This window comes from Salvelinus sp. IW2-2015, linkage group LG20 (assembly GCF_002910315.2).
Source record: "Salvelinus sp. IW2-2015 linkage group LG20, ASM291031v2, whole genome shotgun sequence".
Taxonomy (NCBI): Eukaryota; Metazoa; Chordata; class Actinopteri; order Salmoniformes; family Salmonidae; genus Salvelinus; species Salvelinus sp. IW2-2015.
Window position 1 is genome coordinate 38,206,924 of NC_036860.1, and position 21,798 is coordinate 38,228,721.

At 44.1% G+C, this 21,798-nt stretch overlaps 1 protein-coding gene across 1 annotated transcript in view; it reads left to right on the forward strand.

Moving 5' to 3' along the window:
• LOC111981914 (protein phosphatase 1E-like) overlaps nt 1-14,329 on the forward strand; it is a 63,635-nt gene extending 49,306 nt beyond the window's left edge. Inside the window, 8 exon segments of the mRNA XM_024013403.2 lie at nt 4,692-4,813; nt 7,329-7,528; nt 9,949-10,137; nt 10,312-10,455; nt 10,666-10,674; nt 10,677-10,731; nt 10,734-10,760; nt 13,137-14,329. Coding sequence (XP_023869171.1) covers nt 4,692-4,813; nt 7,329-7,528; nt 9,949-10,137; nt 10,312-10,455; nt 10,666-10,674; nt 10,677-10,731; nt 10,734-10,760; nt 13,137-14,062 — 1,672 coding nt within the window. The 3' untranslated portion in view covers nt 14,063-14,329.
• Nucleotides 14,330-21,798: the final 7,469 nt, after the last annotated feature.

The window sequence follows — 21,798 nt, forward strand, 5'->3', positions numbered from 1 at the left end:
GGAATGGTGACCGTGGTTGGCACTTGGCACATAGAGAAATTTAGCCTGTTATCTGAGATAATTTATCTTCTCATGTTAATTTGAGTATTCTTCTTATAGAGTAACTAGGCCGAGTTACCTTGGTCACCTCAATATACCTAGGTGCCTATCATGAGTATTCACCCCCTTAGATTTCTTAAAATTTTATTGTGTTAAAAAGTGGGATTAAAATGGATTGAATTGTATTTCATTTCCTTTTGTCAACAATCTACACAAAATACACTAATTTTCATTCATTATATTCACTTTGACATTATGGAGTATTTTTCACAATTAAATCAATTTCCATCCCACTTTGTAACACAACAAAATGTGAAAAAATCCAGGAGGGGTGAATAGTTATGATACCCACTATAGAGGTGACCTGGATTACCTTAATGTAGAGCAGCAGCCTGTCATTGTGGACTGTCCTTGTTTGAGAATGTTCCACTTTCCCCTCGCTCGCTGCCTGTTGAGCTTCTCCACTTCCTTTGACAAGGGAAGGGCTTATCCCTCCCTCCTTTCTCTCTTCCTCTATCCCTTCATCCTCACCCCCTGTTTTATCTCTGGGGCTATAGTGGCTATGTAAGGTCACCCCCTGCTGCATACGCACACACACACAAACACACACACAATACCTGTAGCCTTCTGAGGTAGACTGTGGGCATGAACCCCTGTACCTGCTGTCACTGCCAGGCAGTGCAGTTGTAATTTACATTTACATTTAAGTCATTTAGCAGACGCTAATGGGATCCCCATCATCAGCTGTCAACACACTGGGTGCCTCAGGTTACCATGGGTACAGGAGCTCTGTGCCACAATGGTGTATAACCTGCCCAGATGAAGGCAGCACCTGGACCAAGATCATGTGACCCACACCCTCTCTTCCCCCTCCAAGCTGCCTGAGGCTCCCAGGGTGCACCTGAACACATAGTTCCGCTACACCTCGTCAGCGATGAGTAGTTCTATTTGCAGGCGGGGCAAGTATTGGCATCAGTGCACTGGAATGTTTAAGCTTAGGATGAGTAGGAATCAGGGCTAGGGGTCAGATTCAATCCGATCCCGTTTTAAAGGCAATGTTAAATGCTATGCACGTTTTAAAGGCAATGTTAAATGCTATGCACGTTTTAAAGGCAATGTTCGCGGAGACCACATTCACGGTAAATGATGCATATGTTGTCACAATCCGAAAATGACCTTTAAATGTAAATCTCGCAAAATATTGAATCTAGGCCTAGGCCTCTTTGAAGGGAGCACATTGATGTACAGTACATCACCTAGAGAGTACTCAGATGTAGAAATTTGAATGGTACACTCATGACTTTCCTCTAATTGTGGCCATTGCATGGTTTTGAAGAACAATTTTAAAATGTACTGGTCACCATAACCACAGTTCCGCGGGGAGGTCTGATAGCTCAATAGTAGCTACTGACAGACACAGAATCACTCAATGAATTTCCCCTCCAACAGGGACATGGATTGAGTTTAGACAAACAGATCTATACTGGCACATCTCTGGAGAGGGAGAGTATTTGTCTCTTCTCATCTGACTTGTCGCTTTTCTTTTCTATTGGAACAACATAAAGAGGACATATCTCTCCGTCTAGTTTGCTTAAGGAGCTTCTAAATGGATGTGTTCTTTGTCTTTTGCTGTTTTCTCATCAGTCCAGTAAGGATTTCATGATTGCATGGTTATATACTGTCCTTAAAAATCATTGTACTTTTAGCAGTGATAGTATAACGACACTTAAAAACAGGATTTTTCCACTGGGTCTCTGAGCCAAGTTGCTCTGGGGACTAGCCCCAATGTGACTTCTGCAGTATAGAAATCACGTTGGGGCTAGTTCAAGGGCCTCATTAATATTTTGATTGCAATGCAAGATTTCACTGAAATAGTTTTACATTGCCTTTGAATCAATCCAGGTGCTACTGTATGGAACTGTATTTTCCACAATGTAAACAAATGTAGTCTCCCATGGCAGCTACAGTTGATAGAATTTGAACAACAACACAAAAGCTCGGCCAGACTCATGTGCGAGCACTAGATTTCGTAATATGACAGCGCTGACTCTCAGCGCTCGGTAGAGTGCCTACAGAGCTCGCCAGCTTGTAATCCTAAAAAATAGAAATTAGTTACCTCTAGTTTGTTCAGTCATTCCTATTGGGAAAATGAATTGGGAAAGAATAAGGTTTTGGGATAAATGCTGAAAATACGTTCGGAGGTTAACACAGGCTAAGGAGATCTAGTACATCTTGTTCTGTAAGATAATGTCAGACAGTTAATATGATGGCTCTGCAATTGATAGCTGCTGTCTTACGGGCTCCTGACCAATTCTGCTATTTTGTGTGTTTTTTTACGTTGATCTTAACATTTTTGTACAGACTATTTCCGCTATCAATTTGTATGACCGAAAACAGCCTCTGGACATCAGAACAGCGATCACTAACCTCGATTTGGATGAAGATTTCTACATCAACGAGCCGGCTACCTGAATGTACAATCACTGGAGAACAAACTGGATGAGCTCTGTTTGAGACTATCAACGGGACCTGAAGAACTGTAATATTCTATGTTTCTCTGAGTCGGGGCTGAACAATGAAATGGATACTATACATCACTGGTTTTTCTATGCATCGTCAGGACCAAACAGCAGCCTCGGGTAAGGTTAAGAGGGTAGGTGCGTGTCTCTTTGTTAATGACATCTCTAATGTTAAGGAAGTCTCAAGGTTTTGCTCACCTGAGTTAGAATACCTCATGATAAACTGCAGACCATACTATTTACCACCACACACCGATGCAGGCACTAAAACCGCACTCAACGAGCTGCATAGGGCCATAAGCAAACAAGAAAATGCACATACAGAGGTGGAACTTTTACTCCACACACAAAAATGCATTCAAAGCTCCCCCCCACCTCCATTTGGCAAATCTGGCCATAACTCTATCCTCCTGATTCCTACTTACAAGCAAAAACTCAAACAGGAAGTACCAGTGCGCTCAATATGGAAGTGGTCCGTTGAAGCGGATGCTAAGCTACTGGACTGTTCCGCTAGCACAGACTGGAATTTGTTCCGGTATTAATCCGATAACATTGAGGAGTTTACCGCATCAGTCAACCGCTTCATTAATAAATGCATCAACAACGATGTCCCCGCAGTGACCGTACGTACATATCCCAACAAGAAGCCATGGATTACAGGCAAAATAAAATTCACACTGAGCTAAAAGATAATAGAGAGGCCGCTTTCAGGGAGCCGGACGCTTAGAAGTAATCCTGCTACGACCTCTGACGAGCCATCAAACTGTCAAAACATCAATACAGAACTAAGATCGAATCCTACTACGCCGGCTCTGAAGCTTGTCGGATGTGGCAGGGCTTGCAAACTATCACAGATTATAAAGAGAAACCCAGCCACGAGCTGCCCAGTGACATGAGATTTCCAGTTGAGCTAAATTCCTTATATGCTCGCTTCGAGGCAAGCAACACTGAACCATAATGAGAGTACCAGAGTTCCGGATGACTGTGTGATCTTGCTCTCCGTAGCCAATGTGAGTAAGACCTTTAAACAGGTTAACATTCACAAGGAGACAAATTACCAGGACGCGTACTCAAAGCATGTGCTGACCAGCTGGCAAGTGTCTTCACTGACATTTTCAACTTCTCCCTGACCTACATGTTTCAAGCAGACCACCATAGTCCCTGTGCCCAAGAACGCCAAGGTAACCTGTCTAAATGACTATCGCCTCGTAGCACTCACATCTGTAGCCATGAAATGCTTTAAAAGGCTGGTCATGGCTCACATCAACACCATCATCCCACACACTCTGGACCCACTCTAATTCGAATACCGCCTCCAACAGATCCACAGATGACACAATCTCTATTGCACTCCACACTGCCCTCTCCCACCTGGACAAGAGGAACACCTACGTTAGAATGCTCAGCGTTCAACACCATAGTACCATGGCAGAGTTAGTGCCTACAAAAAGACGCCATTACTATTGCCATTATTATTCACCTTACGGCGCCTGGCAACAAGGGCGTGTCCATTTACTGTGAATGTTTTCCTACTTCCGGCAGCGTTCCTCAGAACTTGCATGCCAATTGATCTAGCACAGCCATCTAGTGGCGCCATCTCTAACTAGATGCTAGCTAGCTAGCTATCCGGTGCCGAGAACCTAAAATGTAAGGAGGAAAACAACTGTGTTCGATCAGGAAGTAGGTCAAGTGGGCAGGGCATCATAGGTGAACACGCAACTAAAAGACCCTAAAAAGAGTGGTGGCAGAAGAATGGTCAGGATCCCCCACCAGTGTTAGGAAACTCCTCCATTGGATCCCAAAGGTTGGTTGTGCCACTACTCCCGTTGGGGAGTTGCAGCGATGAGACAAGATCGTAATCATGAAATTGGGGAGAAAAAGGGGGTAAAAATGACAAACCAGGAGCGATTGGAACGTGGAAAATTAACAGGCCTGTCTCGTGCCAAAGGACAGACAGACAGACTTCTTCTCTGGGATTGGTTAAAGCTGCTCGATGGAGGTAATTACTTCAGTGAAATTAATTGATGGTAGGCCTAATGGTTGAAGTGAGAGCTGGTCATTGAGGACTGTAAGTCTATAGGCTGGTCTCTTTGGAGTATGATAACTCAAGTAAGGTTTCTCTCTCTCCTACAGTAACTGCCCCTTCTCCCTGGCGGCTGCCCTGGCGCGGGCTACAGCAGACAGTGTTCTGCAGAGTGACCTCTCCATCTACCACATCCAGAAGACCGTTGAGGATGGAGTAGACCCTTTCCCCCGTGAGTCCCCTGTCAGCCTGCGCATGACATGCAAAATCAGGTCATGTACTGACCTAGCTAGGCTACTGAAAGGACAGAGGTATTTTTTATTCAATATATTGGCTTAAAGCCTTAATCATTTCAGGTGTTGTTTTATTCAACACCGTGGACAAATGAGGAAATCACCAACTTTAACAGAAACACATTGTGTTTGTGGCACAGCTGCTACAATCTCTTAGCGAATAATTAGCATTAAAACAGTTGCGCTTCCTGGCTCACTTTTTTTATACCACAGCTTGATGTCAACCGCTGTCACTTAGAATTCCCTTTACTTTGTTAGTTACAAAACAAAGCACTCTGTGGAGCGAGCGAGCGAGCGAGCGAGAGCAGAGGTCTTTTAGAATAGAAGGGAACAGCAATGAATAACCCTGCGACAGTCCTCCTTTAAGATCTCTGTGTTCTTATCAGAGAGAGAGGGAGGGGGAGAGAGTGAGGCAAAAAGAGAACGCAGGGGAAAGATAATTTTGGCTCTGGTGATTTGCGTGACGGGGTTGCTGTCTTGGGACAGAGGGTGGGTTGGTGAATGTCAGGTGGGCGGTAAGAGTGGGTAAGAACAGAGGATAGCAGACAGCCTGGCCATCTAGGCCCAGGGCAGAGGAGACACACGAACACACCCACACACCCACACACACAGAGCTCCCACTGCTCACTGACAGGGCTCTGAGATGGAATGGGAGGTTAAATTTAACTACAGAGCCTGGGGAGTTAGGGAGAGGAGGAGGAGGAGGAGGAGAGGAACGGAGAGGAATAGAGAGAAGGGGAAGAAAGGAGAGTGAGGAGGATTGGAGAGTGGAAAGACCAAGTCCTTAGTTCCACTAGGTGGAGCAGAGAATTCATTCAAAATGACCTCGTCCAGATATTCATTACAGAAGCTATTTTAGAGGACGAAACTATGGAGTCTTTAAAAGATACTGCGAGATTTTGAGATTTTGGTTGTTTTTCTACTTACCCTGAGTCAAATGAACTCATAGATACTATCAACTTCCTCATTCTGTCCCGCTGTCGCATCTGGCCACTGTGTTGACTTGAGAAGTTCGCACAGCCTATCATCGGTGTGCCCACGGCGGATGAATGAAATGCGTACATCAGAGAAAATAGTAAAGTAAAAATGCATTTAAAACAACTATAATCTAAATGTTATCGTTTCAAATGAACTTGTAAAAAATGCATAGAGGACCAAGTGCTAACCACCAAGCTTTGCAATAGTTAGGTCTATTTCCCTGTTTTTGAGAGGAGCATGCAGAGACATAAAAATGGTATCCATGAGTTCTCTAGGTAGGTAGAAAAACGACCTAACTCTTGGAATCTCACAGTATTTATAGGATTATAGGTATCTATAGTAAAACATAGGACTCTATAGTAAGCATCAGAGCTTCTTAAGACGAGTTATAACCGCTACTATTCTGTAAATTACGAATGAACAATTGGTGAGCCCTTTGCAACAAACAGAAAGCCCACAAGTTTTCTTACGAATGTCAGTCACCCAGTTAATCCCCCCTCACAACAACCAAGGTAACTAGGAAACAGAGTACTTAGAGAGGTTAATCTATATTTCAGGTTCATCAAAATAAAAACAAACACTTTAACATTGTCTCCTGAGTCCCTCTCTGTTGCTCGACTCGCTGTGACAGAGACGAAAAAGGCTAAGGGCTTGATTCAATCCGTAGTCCTGAAGAGCTGCGCTACAGCACGATAGAAGTTTAAAGGCAATGTTCCCACGTTAACGGAGACTCCATTCACGGTAAACGCTGCATATGTCGGCTCATTTGTAAATGACCTTTACATTTCAATACGGATTGAATCGAGCCCTAAATTAGTTTACTTCCTCGAAATTCCGTCAGTGAGCTCACACCGATGCTGTTTAAAACCCAAAAGCCATTTCTTATTCACCTATGAACACATTTTAAAACATACAGAAATAACAAACATCCAAATTGAAGCTCAAATGATTGATGCGTTCTGTTCTAATGGGAGTATTGTAGGTACACAGACTATGATAACCAACCAAAACATGTTTATGTCACTTATGACAGGAGAGATTATACAGTTGCATTTAAACAATTCAATGTCAATAAATATGCAATATGCAATGCAATATCAATGCAAAATGTCAATATCAATGCAAGCATATTTATTGTAAGACAATAAATATTGTGACAGAGCTCTAGTATGGAATACAGGTGTCCCAGACTACCGTGTTAATTGGGACTGATTGCAATCAAATGTTTGTGTGTGTGTGTGCGTGCGTGCGTATGTGTGATTACGTGTGTATGGTTTCATGTGAGTCTACATGGGTGTATTTTAATGTGAACAAACGTGAATATACATCTGGAGGCTATAAATGATGTGCATTCTTTTCACATGTGCACTTATGGATGGATACATGCGTGTATAATGTATATGTGTGCGAGCCTGAGGTCTGATCACATGCCATTTGCGTGTGTTTGTGCGTGTGCGTGTGTGTGTTCTCTTTTAGAGATTGAGTCGGTGGCCTTTGCCCGGCTCATCTTCAATAGGTTGTGTGAAACATGCTGCCTGTGGCTGAAAGACTTCCCTTACCGCCGCCGCCCTCAGCCCTACTACGAGACCTCCATCCACGCCATCAAAAACATGCGCCGCAAGATGGAGGACAAACACATCGTCATCCCCGACTTCAACACCCTGTTCAACATACAGGTAAGCATGAACAGAGTAATCCTTAACCACAGGTCTAGGATCAGTTCAACATACAGGTACGGGTGACTCCAGCATGTCGCTAGGTTGATGAAGAGAGCAACCTTCAACCACAGATCTAGGATCAGATTATCCTCCAGTTCTTACCATAACCATTAAAGGGATATGGACTCTTTAACTTCAATTACAATTGATTGGCGTTTCTGGTAAAGCATAAGAGGAAAGGGTGGGAAAAGCGGGCTCGAGTACTACTGTAGCCCTGCCCTAAGGCTTCTCCCTAGTGGGCTAGGCTTGGGTGATATACCTTATACCGGGGTATTTAGACATAAAGACGGTATGATTTTCAATATCATTACAAAAAATATATATAGATAGAAGAAATGTGGGTTGGGCGCCCAACGTCTCTCGTGGGCTGGGGGTGCGAAATAGCGCCCCTCGTGTGCACATTCGGTAATACCGTATACCCCAGTGTGGTACAGAAACGGTATGAAATCTGGATACTGCCCAACCCTATAGTGGCCTTAAAAGTGCTTACTCTAAAAGAGCTCTCTAGAAACCCCAAGACACACGGCATCCTGATGACCACAAAATCAATACCTTGTTCTTGGCCACACTCAAAATATATCCTCCTATCAAAGACTCCAGGATGTCTGTCATTGTTTCAATGTTTCTTAGCAACATTTGGCCTAACACTTGATGCAAGAACAGTAATACACAGTATCACCATGTGAAACAGCACATTTCAATTCAGGAAGTAAACTGAAATTCCAATTCTAAATTGAGGAAAATTGGAATTTCAGTTTACATCCTGAATTGCCTGAATTGAAATGGAATTGACCTCAACCCTGTAGAGGCACTCTTCAAAATCGCTGCCGACTAGCTAAAAAGAGCATTTTATTATTCTGTGTATATCAGCTAATGAAGAGACCCCCCCCACTGAGTGGGCTAACCCAGCTGGGAAGCTATCGACTCACTTCACTATGGGGGGGAGATCAATAAAACTACCCTATACGAGTTATTCCCATTACAACCCCAATAAGAACAGTAAATGATAGCACAGTAGGTAGCCGCTGGTGAATGAAATGCTTCTAATAGCATTATTGGCTACAGCACTCTAACGTGCTCCCTCGGGCATGAAGGAAATGATTTCATTGGAGTGAACCAAACCTCACACCCACCACACACACCCACCCACAACAACACCCCACAACCCCCAGACAGACACGACAGACGGACGGAGACAGGCGACAGAGAGGCAGGCAGACGAGCGAGAGACGCAGAGAAGACGAAGAAGAAGAGAGAGACGAAGCGGCGACGAAGCAGACAGAGGAAGAGACGCGAGCGGACAGCAGACGAAGACAGCGACGACAGGGCGCAGAGCGACGGCCGAGCGAAGACGCGCGAAGACGACCGGAGGGGAACGACGGGACCGGCGACCGAAGCGACGACAGCAGACGCGACGGAGCGAAGCGAAGGAGCGGGGGACGGAGCGCCAGACAGAGAAGCGCCGAAGAGGGCAGCGCGACGAGACAGGGACGCAGACGAAAAGACGCAGCAGACAGACTACAGAGAGCACGACTGACAGCAGACAGACAGACAGACAGACAGACAGACAGATAGATAGATAGATAGATAGAACTGGAGCTAGAAACATTTAGCTGCACCTGCGAGAACTGCAAAATATGTTTACGCGACCAATCAAATGTGATTTGATTTGACAGACACACACCAGCCTGATAATGGCATGTTATCTGAGCCACACAGAGTCAATCAGTCATTGAAGTCCTATCCTTATTAGTTTTCCAGTCATCCCCAACGATTATGGCCCCTCCCCTTACGTCCCCTCTGAGCCAACTGGCCAGTGAGACGTCCCCGGGACAGACAGGCAGATGGACAAGAGCAAGGATCCTGAGATAATTATTCAGTTGGATCAAATGTTTATCCCATTCTATTAGCTAAGCATGCTAGTGGCGGGTAAGCCTGCTAACTGGCATTAAACCCCAGTTAATTAAAGCAAATAGATGGAGACGCAAGCAAGTTATATTTCGATTTGCATATTCGTGATGAGGCACTACTACACATGCCATTCATGGAAAACACACAACGTCACGAGAGTGACACGCAACGAACTATGCTGTAGAAGCAATTGTGATTTAGAAAACATTACTATGATGAGTTCAATTTCTTTATGGAATGATTGAGACAGATGAATGATTGAGACAGATGAATGCTTTGCATTGCTTCATACTATTGATGAGAGTCTATACATGAATTACTATCATGTTAGAACAGGTGGTGACTCCAATGAAGTGCAGAAATAAGAGAAATACTTCCTGAAAGTATTGAAGCTCTAAGACATTGCATGCTCATCCTCTTGTCATACTGTTTTGATCTTTGACCTGTGTGTGTGTGTGTGTTTTCAGGACCAGGAGGAGCAGGCCTTCTTCGCCGTGTTCGATGGCCATGGGGGCGTGGACGCCGCCATCTACGCCGCCAACCACCTCCACGTCAATATGGTGCACCAGGAGTGCTTCAGCCAAGATCCAGGGGAGGCCCTGTGTCGCGCCTTCAGAGTCACCGATGAACGCTTCATCCGTAAAGCTAAGATGGAGGTAAGGGCTCAAATTGGTATAGTATGGACATTTTCATTCAAATCAAATGGGGTGTGGTCAAAAAATGATTGAAATCAAATGGAACGACCCAGTTGACATGTTACCGGACATTCATATATGTATGTATACACCCGTATGTATGTACATTTGTGTGTGTCTGTCTGTGTGTTACAGAACCTGCGCTGCGGCACCACGGGGGTGGTGACCTTTCTAAGGGGGCGGACCCTGTATGTGGCCTGGCTAGGGGACTCTCAGGTCATGCTGGTCAAGAAGGGCCAGGCCGTGGAACTGATGAAGCCTCACAAGCCTGACAGAGAGGTCACACACACACACACACACAACAGCCCACACACCAACACACACACACGCACACAACACACACCAACACACACACACACACCACAAAAGACACTCACTTAATCACTGTTCACTTCACACACAGGGGTTAACATCACTTGACAGAGATGTCTGTCTCATATACAACCAATATCTTTGTACATTATACTATCTTTCTTTCTCCCTCTGCAGGATGAGAAGCTGCCGTATTGAGGCTGCTTGGGAGCTGTGTCATCTGGTTCGGCACGTGGAGGGTTAATGCAGCCTGTCCGTATCCAGAGCCATAGGTGCAAACAATCACTCTATGCCTTGTTTTATACAATTACCTATGAAGTCCAAGACGTCGGAGTGTGTCGAGCAGAGAGTGCGTGTGTGTCGTGCAGAGAGTGCGTGTGTGTCGTGCAGAGAGTGCGTGTGTGTCGTGCAGAGAGTGCGTGTGTGTCGTGCAGAGAGTGTGTGTGTGCAACTCACCACTCAGCAGGAGGCCCATAATCAGTCTAAACTATCTTGGTGATTGAGTGCCACAGCCAAGGATCAGCTGACACTGTGCTGAGTGGGAGACAAATAGCAGCCCAGAGGTGGGGGTTGAGGGTTTCCTGTAACTTTATGCATACACAAATGCACGTAACTTTAGGTTAGGTGACCAGTCTGATTTCCCAGCAGGTATTTAAAATCCTAATGGGATTAGATGGAATAATCTCACAGCTCCAATAATACAACATCACAATCACAACAATACTGTTGTTCTCTTGAAAACAAATGGCCTCGACATTGGAATTCACTGTAAAGACTGCCTTAGAATCCAACTGTGTCCATTTACATACACAATAGGGTTGGGGTCAATTCGAATTGAAGTCTATTCAGGAAGTGATTCGATTTTATTTCCCCCCAAAAATGGAAATAACTGACCTCAATTCTAATTGACCCCCAACCCTGATGCACAAGGCAACTTGAGGCTAGCTTCTAGTCTTATTTCCTGATAGTTATTTTAGTGGTGGCTAGTGAGAAAGCTATACTGTGACCTGCTGTTCCATAATCCTAAAACTCCACTAATCTGATATCAAAACAACCGCTTCCTCGACAGCAAATGGCTGCTACATAACTACTGTTGAATTCCTGCTGCATGAAGGAGAGGAGAGAAGACAGCTATTGCAACACTGATATTCATACGTATATATAAATACATTAGTCACAAAGGACCCAAAATTACGCCATTCTTACACACGCCTTTCCTATGCACTTCTCAGCCGTTTCAAACGTACCTTATGAAGGTCCGTAACGGGCTTTGCAGGTGTGGTTCCCTTGCACGCGCTGAATAAATGTAATTCAACCGCTGAACTTTTCTCGTGGAGTTTTCATTCAATAGGGTTTTCGGTACATTTATCTGAAGCCATCCCTTTAAATACGGTGTACCTTTTATTTTGTCGACAGACTAGAATACATCAAGAGAACGGGTTAAGGAAATGAGGATCAATAAAAGAAATCCATCTAAATATATGCATATTCGTCTCCATTTCAGCACCAACTGGTGTTTAAAATTACTCAATCAACTGTTACTAATGATCCTCAGCAACAACCACATGGCCGTGACGGCGTTTACAGAGGAAGCAAATGAAGGTAAATTAAACAATGTAATTAAATGGAATGATAATGTAGGCTATACCAACTGAAGGGAACTAACAGTAAATTGGCAGTTGAATATGTGTGGTTATTAGGCCTACTGACTGTAGATACTGATAGTGAATAATATTTAACATGATAGAAATAGGAAACAGAAAGTCGGGGTAGCCTATAATTAAGCCATTCAATAGTTCCCATCCCTGCAAGTTAAAAGGCTGTACAATTAAAATTCTACATAATGGCACAGCATTTCAACAACTTTACTGTGGGAATGTTGATATGCTTCAGTTTGCTGCCATATGACTGGTTTCACATTTGTCTCCAGGTGAAATAAAACAAGTGTCATTTATATTTACAATTCCCTTATCCAAACGGATTACTCATTTACCTAGCTCTTATCAATAGCGCTTATCAAGTTGTAAATTACAGTGCATGGAGAATGATGTTATTTCTATCATAAAAAATTAAGTGGATGCTTTTTCCACTTGGAAACTGCAGATTCGCTCAACCTTATTCATGGTTTCCTCTCGCATAAAGGTGGTGGAATTATTATGGAATGAAGTCAAGGTCAGAATACGGCGTATCTGTAGACACACCTCTGCCACACGTTCATTTCTTAGATTTCCATCCCGAACGAATAGCAGGTGAATAGCATGAATACGCAAAGAGAGAAAGTGCATAAAAAGGTTATAACATTCCGTTTAGACGCTCTTAACTCGGTTTGGAATCGGGGCCAAAGTGCCGAACAACACGTCTAGGTGATAAGGTGGCAAGCAGCAGATGTATCATTTATTATTAAATGTTAAATGAACATTTATTCTTTGTTTTTCTCAACCATGATTTCAAAACACAGATGCATAGCCTTGTGGACTTGACAGATAAAGCAGCACTGAATATCACATGATGTTGTTGTCAGCTCTTTGAGGGTTTAACAGGTTCCTGTTTTTATAAAAAAGTGCTTCAATGAGAAACATTTGACAATATATAGAATACATGATTTGTTTTCTTCGTTTCTTATCTCTTTTTGTCTTGGTGATTGACAGGCGACAATGAGCACAAGCCCTACATCTCTGGCGTTGCTGACCAACACATCGTCCCATTGGACGGCACGGAGGACTACCTGATCCTGGCATGCGACGGCTTCTACGACACAGTCAGCCCCGACGAGGCGGTGCGTGTGGTCAGCGACCACCTGACGGAGAACAGCGGCGACAGCACCATGGTGGCCCACAAGCTGGTGGCCTCGGCCCGTGACGCCGGCTCCAGCGACAACATCTCAGTCATTGTGGTCTTCCTCAGAGACCTCCGCGCGCCCCCGCCGGGAGAGGAGGACGAAGAGAGGGAGGAGGAAAAGGACGAGGAAGTGGCGGAGGTGGAGGAGGAAGGTCAAGGGGAGATGGGCTGCCAGGACGGGGGCACCACGGACGTTGGGGGGAAGGGTCATTGTTTCCTGCAGCAGTGCTCGGCTCCGGCCGACCTGGGCTATGAAGACCGCACGGACTCGTTGACAGACAGAACCAGCCTAGGCCTGCTGGGGCCCATGCTGGGAGAGGATGGTCGGATCAGGCTCCCCCCTGCCTGCTCACACCCTAACCCCTCCTTAGCCCTCACCCAGAACCTCATGCCTGCCGAGGGCCATGGGGCGGCCTGGTTGCCCTGCCTAGAGGAGGGGCTCCAGGGCTCCAGGCACAAGCCCCAGCCTAAACCCTGTGTCCCCACCTGCCAGGAGCCCAGCTCAGACGGACAATGGCCCCTGGCGGCTGCCCTGTTTGGCCACGCGGGGAGGCGCACCCGGAGGATGGAGTGCGTGAGCCCCAGGTGGGGGTGGGTGTCCCGGCGTTGGGGCCGTGCCCCCAGGGAGCTCCCCGGCCTGCTGCACTCCACCCATAGTGTGCCCTACCCCCAGCGCTGCCCCGAGAGGAGGCCCGGGGTGGCCCTGCCCCACCTGCCCCACGGCAGCAGAATCTGATGATGTGACCTAATCTTCACTAGCTCCTCGATCTCCGGCGCCTTCTTCTATCTGACTACAGTCATTAATTCATTCATCCATCCATAATGAGTTCCTCATCCAGGACACTGGCTCCACACCCATACCCTCACAGCCCCATTCAGGAGGCAATCTACCTACCCCTCCCCATACCCACACAGCCCCATTCAGGAGGCAAACTACCTACCTACCCCTCCCCATACCCACACAGCCCATCAGGAGGCATCTACCTACCTACTACCCCTCCCATACCTCTCCCATTCAGGAGGCAAACTACCTACCCCTCCCCATACCCACACAGCCCCATTCAGGAGGCAATCTACCTACCCCTCCCCATACCCACACAGCCCCATTCAGGAGGCAATAACAATTCCTGCTCCTGACCCGTATTGCAAACACACACTGTACTGTACTTTCGGATTCATAATGGAAAACACATTATCCGCCCACTCTATCTACATAGATGGGAGTACTTAATACAGGATTATAAGTAGTGGTCACTTACCTGAATAAATCCAACATATATAGACTGATATGTATTCCAGATGGGAGTACAATAGAGGATAATGGCAGAAGGGATATTACATGGTAGAAGGGATATTATTAAGAAATTATATTCTATTTATAATTTAGGGGATGACGTCATCCAAGAGCAGACATTAGTCAGTCCTTGCCATGCCTGTCAAATTGAGTTAACATTTACATAGAACTAAACACGAGATGTGTTCTCATTGACAAAAAATCCTTCCAAACAGGCTGGGTGTGAATAAGTTGCCAGATTTACTTGGCCAAGATAGTTCAGACGACTCAGCAGAACATGTGCCTTCCCTAAACAAGAAAAAGTTTATGGGAATTTTGAGCCTCAGTCAACAAAACCCTTTCTAAGCTTCCCATTACAATATGGACCCAGGTGTTTCATATTGCTTACAGGGGCTACTTAACCAACAACTATCCTGCTTTTTAAGTTCACTAACAACAATAGAGCATAAGAAGGATGAATGTCAAAGACTTCATCTCTGGTTTGACAAATATAGTAAATTAATCTTAATCTCACCATCCTTTCAAATGTGAATGTTTATTTTATATTGAAACTCCATAGAAGATGCTATATACTGTAGCAATGACTAGGTTCTGTAAAATGTGCCTCCATTCTCCTGGCCCAGGCAACTGTTGTTTAATATATATCAAAGACAGTTCAGTCTTGCTGTTGGAAAAACTCCCAATCTTTTCACCTTTAAGAAAACAGAAATTGTTTGTGCCATTCCTGACATTTTTAACTCTTACTAACACATTGTGCCATTTCCATACTTTCGTTTAAAAACCTCACCCGCTCCCGCCCTCCCCAGTCTCATTGAGTTCCCAGGGGCAGGAGACAAGGACACAGGAAACAAGTGACCAAACCACCTCAGTGACCCACAGTCACACGGAGAAACACCCCCAGCCAGTCAGTCAGTTCCCACTCACTGTCATTGCTTACTGCTCCTCTGAAACAACTAGTCGTCGGTCGCCTGCTGGCCTACCCACTGAAAGCATGGTGGTCATTTACAGAAGGCCATTTGGACAGTCACCATTAAGCATCTCCAGAGAGCAGAATGTATTCCAGTTGTAGAATGTACATGGAGCCCTCCCGGGACCTTCATAGATGGGCCAATAGGACTGAGACAGTAGTGGTGTTCTGGACTTGTAGCGACGCTCCCTGTGTGGATGTAAGAAAACCATTTCTGGATGCAGTACACCTGGAGGACAATATTCTGGAGGTGTTTTGTTGATCGTGGGAGAGGAAATAATCTATAATTTATCAGCTATCTGCCGTATCCTCACAAATCTGAGCATTCTATCCTGGTGTTCCACTCTGAAAGAGCAGGATGTGAATAAGCACACTGCCTCTCGGGTTAAAAGATGCCCATGCTTCTGCATCTTTCTCTTTGCGTAACCAACACATGCATTTCGACTCTCAGAACAGCGGACCACACTAATTGCCATTTTCTGACCAATTATGAAAGACAACCAGAAAGTCAAATATATAAGTTATCAAATGCCCCGAGTCCCCCCAACTTCATCCCCAGTCCCACCCACATCACCTGCTTTTTCAAAGCTTTCTGCTTCTTTTTGAGAGCAAAAAAAACGCACATCTTTCCCATCCTAAATGTTCCTCGGACGGGGCACCAATTGCTTATTGGAATTGATCGTAAATTCACATATTATGTACATGTAGGTATGAATGTGTGCAGGCGTATGTGTGGGTGTGTGTATACGTGTTGAGGGTATTCATGTGGTATGTCTTATAAGTCTACTATTTAAAATCACCACTGTAAAGTCAGCAGGATGGTGGAACAATATTCTGTGTTGATATCAAGCTTCACAGCCCCCAGCACTCTACTGTACTTTTCATGTGACACCTTTAGAAGTAGAGTTGTGTACTTTAGCAGTGCTTGAGTGACAAGGGAACATGGGAATTCAAATGCTGGGCCACATTTCCACTGAAATGTCAAAATGGTCCCCCACCTCGCAGTCCTCTAACGCTGCAGTCGTTTATAAGACGCTGAACCTTCAAGCCATAAACATAAAAGTGTATGCTATAATTCCCCAGCTAACCTTGCTTGCTCACAGATCCCATAGTTCCTCTCTCTCTCATCCACTTCTGCGGTATGACCCTTCCCTTCTACCTCCCCATGTCTATATGACCCTTCCCTTCTACCTCCCCATGTCTATATGACCCTTCCCTTTTACCCCATCATGCCAGTATGACCCTTCCCTTTTACCCCCCCCCCATGCCTATATGACCCTTCCCTTTTACCCCCCATGCCTATATGACCCTTCCCTTTTAACCCCCATGCCAGTATGACTCTTCCCCAGCTGATAGAAACAGACCACGGTGTTCAGGTCTGTTCCCCTCTCTGCCCTTCCTTTTCCGATGCCACTCCATTGCTCTCCATGACTCTGCACTGTGTGTCCATGTACACAAAATGCTTTGTTCCTGTAAGCAATAATCAATCTTTAAGAGTCGCGCATGGAAAGGCTTTTGTTCAGAGGGTTTGTCTTCACTGAGCAAGGCGGAGGGAGCTAGAGCCAGATCAAACTAACAACAGCCACCCTCCTAAACTCTTACCAGTGCTCACATTCACATTGATGGGCACACACCACTTTACTTCTGCTCGGTGGTAGAATGGGACACAACCTATGATGTACCCCTTAGACAGTTGTCGGTGTATATAAAACACTACCACGTTTGGCGGCCATATTGAATTAGTCTCAAAGAGAAACACTAGAAAGTGTTTCTATGCTTGGCCAGCCCCCTGTGACAGGGTGGTTCAAACTGTCCACCAGGCTTCCCTGAAGACAAACCCATGACCAGCTCTTCCCCAACCTGCAGGTTAGGTAAACCAGTAAAAAGTGTCAGTATCTCTATCTTCTGTGTTGTTCTCGTAGTATACAAATGTGTATCTTAACGGTGACTATTATCATGTATAAAGATTAGACCAAGTCTTTTGTCTAAAGGGTTTTATTTGACCACTTCTGCAACCGGATGGATTTTAATTAGACCAATTTTCCCAAACATTTTTGGGGTTGTTACTCTCACCATTGGTGTGTGTGTGTAGGCCCATTTGGCAGCTGCCCTCAGGTGTGTGTGCTGTGGCTCCAGTTGCTCCACCTAGAGATCCAGGGGACTTAATTCGAGTGTCTTCAGCCTCCACCTGTCAAGCCCTGGCAATAGAACAGCCATATTTAATTAACTACCCAAGATGCTTTTTAATCAAGCCCTCCAACTGTCCTGTGGTGATATGCACATATGCCCATGTATGTACATGATGGCCAGTATTTACAGGGAAAATTCCACCCAAAATCTATCTTTTGGTATTTTTTTCATTAGGCCATTGCTGATATATTCCCACAATATTTTGCATGTCATTAATCACATTTTCAAGATATGTAACTTTCAAAATACAGAAATCTGGCCCATATGATGCATTTCTCAATTGCTGACATGCAACAAATACTAAAAGATAGTTTTTGGGTGGAGTTTTCCTTTAAAGGAATGCCAACACCCTGTAAAGTGCATCAAGAATTCTTAAGATAGAGAATACAGATGGCAAGCTACGGCGTTTTAATCAAATATAGTAGAAAAGGAAGAGGGCCTTGTTAACATTCAAGCAGAGAAACGGAAACATTGCTATGTTTTTATTTCACCGTCCAGGTGGAATGAATGGTGTGCAGTCAGATGTCCATTTATCTGTTCTCTGGCATCATAAAACATTAATCATCATTACTTATTAATGTATACCTTTTTTAAAAGCATTATAGGTCAAGAACACTTCACAAATCCCACCTGAATTTCGGAAACAGCTTTTCAGACTTAATAAGTTAAAAGTTTGTGCTCCACATAGCACATATGGTATGGTATGTGGAGAAGCTGCTTATACCTTGACCAAACCGGTCCCAAACGTATCTCTGAGCGCACCATCGTGCACATGTTAATTTTGTCTATCCCCACCAGATGCGTTCATGCAGGTTAAAGTACCAAAACCAACTGTGAACCAACTATATGAATTTGAGGACAGGTCGAAACACATGAAACACTCATGGACATTTAACTAGCTTGCTGTTGCTAGCTCATGTGTCCAGGGGATAAACATTGGGTTGTTATTTTACCTGAAATGCATATGGTCCTTTTTTTGCTGGATCTTTGTAGAATTTTGACCCATTTTGAGTCATACAAAATTGTGTGTTCTCTACTCTGACAATTAATACCCAGATAAAAGGCTAAACATAGTCTGTTTTTAGTTAATTTTCTTTGAATAAGCTCTCCTCGTTCATCTTTCAATCACCCATGTGGGTTAGTATGCATGTAAAAACCGATGACATGTTATTCAATAATTTCAATAATTGCACGCGCAAGCAGTTTGGATGAAATTATTGAATAACATGTATGTGCACATTTATTTTGCAATGCTCGCGCACTGTGGTCTGTGGTCTAGTCAGCATGTTAGTCTATATTTTTACATCATGTAGCAGCACCACAGCTGAGCTATTGTACATGATTGACTGAAGGCACTTTTTTTTTTGCTGCAGGCCACGTCATGTCAGGCAAAAACTGAATTCTGAAGGATTCAAATTTAGACCATTGTGCAGGTTCTTGTATGTATGTGAAGGTTTAAGGCACACTCAAGTGATGAGTAATGTTGTTCATCAGCTTGAGGACACTCACACACTACTTAATTACTATGCTGGTTTACCAGCTGACATAACAGATGAGTGTGCGTTAATATCCACCAGGGTTCACAGAGAATTGTGTGTTCCAAATGTAATCAAGAGGCAACCCCACAGGAAAAGACATGGCTTTAATCGATGATTCACATTAGTGATCAATTAAAGGACATTTCGGTCATCAAAGACCAAATAGCCCCATTAACTCATTTAGGAGAGTGCTTACAAATAAGGGTGGGAGATGTACAATGTTGCGAGAGGGTCATTAACCAAAGGCTGTAATAGGGACCACTTCAATGGAGTCTGGCGTGACAGTCAGAGCTGCTCGGTTTGGCAGTCCTCAACAGACTCCTGTCGCTATAAAAAGAATAATCAGCTTCAACACTTAATCTGGATTTATTCAATCCGTCGTTGTAGTTGGGTGAAAGCAATGGGTGATGAAATACGGGGGGAAGGGAGAGGGGGATTACAAGAAAGACATTTTGAGCAGAGCAGCTTCCTGAATATAACCTTAACAGGTAAAAAACTGTCATAACATGATGGTAAGAGACCTTACAGTGTACAATATGACCGGTCCATTATGTGGCCTTAACTGTGACAAAGATTGAAGAAAAGACTTCACACTAACCAAACTATACACTGGTTTAATTGGCCTAGAAAGCTGTTAAAATCAATCAGCAGTTCGAAAACAACTTATTCATGAGGAATCGAGAATCAATTAAAACTAATGTGAGCTTTTAACCAAGAAAACATGTGTGGAGGTGGAGCATTAGTGATGGAAGTGGAGCATTAGTGATGGAACTTAATGCCATAACATATTAAATTAATCATAAAGCTTAAAGTAGTGTCTTCACACGTTACATCTCAGTTGGTAATGTGAATAAATATACTTGAGTCATGCCAATTCCTATGGGGCTTTCTGGGCTGCAGACTAATGTGCAACATGTCCTCCTCTCCAACCCTCCTAAATGAAGCCCTGCTTCCTGGCATGGTGGCCCTCTGAAAGAGGGGAGAGTTGGTGTGGACCGGATGCAAGCAGGACATGGCCAATGCCAACGTTCACTCACCCAAGTAATCTCTGCTGAGCTCTTGCCGCGCCAACCTGGCAGACTGAGCCCCCACCCCCCACCGCCCTCCAGACCAAACCAGACGCTTTTCAGGACAAATAACAAAGTGTTTCACATCATAGAATAATAAAATAAAAGTAGTAACAAAGAAACAAAAACAAGATAGCTAATTATAATCATACATTGAAATATACATTAAAAGGTACGGTATTTAGTATTGGTATTTTATTAGGATCCCCATTAGCTGTTGCAAAAGCAGCAGCTACTCTTCCCAAGGTATACACAACACATGACATAATACAGAACATTAATATACAAGAACAGCTCAAGGACAGAACTACATAAGCACACATAGCCTACATATCAATACATACACACAAAATATATAGGTCAATAAGGGAGAGGCATTGTACTGTGTGGTGTTGCTTTATCTGTTTTTTTAAACCAGGTTTTCTGTTCATTTTAGCAATATGAGATGGAAGGGAGTGCCATGCAATAATGGCTCTATATACAGTTGAAGTCAGAAGTTTACATACACTTAGGTTGGAGTCATTAAAACTCATTTTTCAACCACTCCACAAATTTCTTGTTAACAAACTAAAGTTTTGGCAAGTCGGTTAGGACATCTACTTTGTGCATGACCCAAGTCATTTTTCCAACAATTGTTTAGAGACAGATTATTTCACTATCACAATTCCAGTGGGTCAGAAGTTTACATACACTAAGTTGACTGTACCTTTAAACAGTTCCTGTAGTGTTTGTAAACACCCTGGTAGGTTGATTAATAACCTGAACCAGATTACAGGCACTGTTACAGTGAGAAGCTTCCTCTTGAGCGGGCAGCTTGATGAAAACCAGTCAATATTCAAGTCCAAAAAAGCAGACCTCTCTGTTTACATCACATACACTATCAAGCATTTCACACACATTATTTAGATACTGACTGTTAGCACTTGGTGGCCTATAGCAAAGACCCCAAATAATAGGCTTTAGATGAGGCAGGTGAACCTGCAACCACAGCACTTCATAACACTTTACATGAGATCTTCTCTAAGCATCACAGGGATATGGCTCTGATATCACATAGCAACACCTCCCCATAAGCATTTCTGTCTCTTCTATATACACTGCTCAAAAAAATAAAGGGAACACTTAAACAACACAATGTAACTCCAAGTCAATCACACTTCTGTGAAATCAAACTGTCCACTTAGGAAGCAACCTGATTGACAATAAATGCTGTTGTGCAAGGGAATAGACAAAAGGTGGAAATGATAGGCAATTAGCAAGACACCCCCAATAAGGAGTGGTTCTGCAGGTGGTGACCACAGACCACTTCTCAGTTCCTATGCTTCCTGGCTGATGTTTTGGTCACTTTTGAATGCTGGCGGTGCTTTCACTTAGTGCAGCTCATCCAGGATGGCACATCAATGCGAGCTGTGGCAG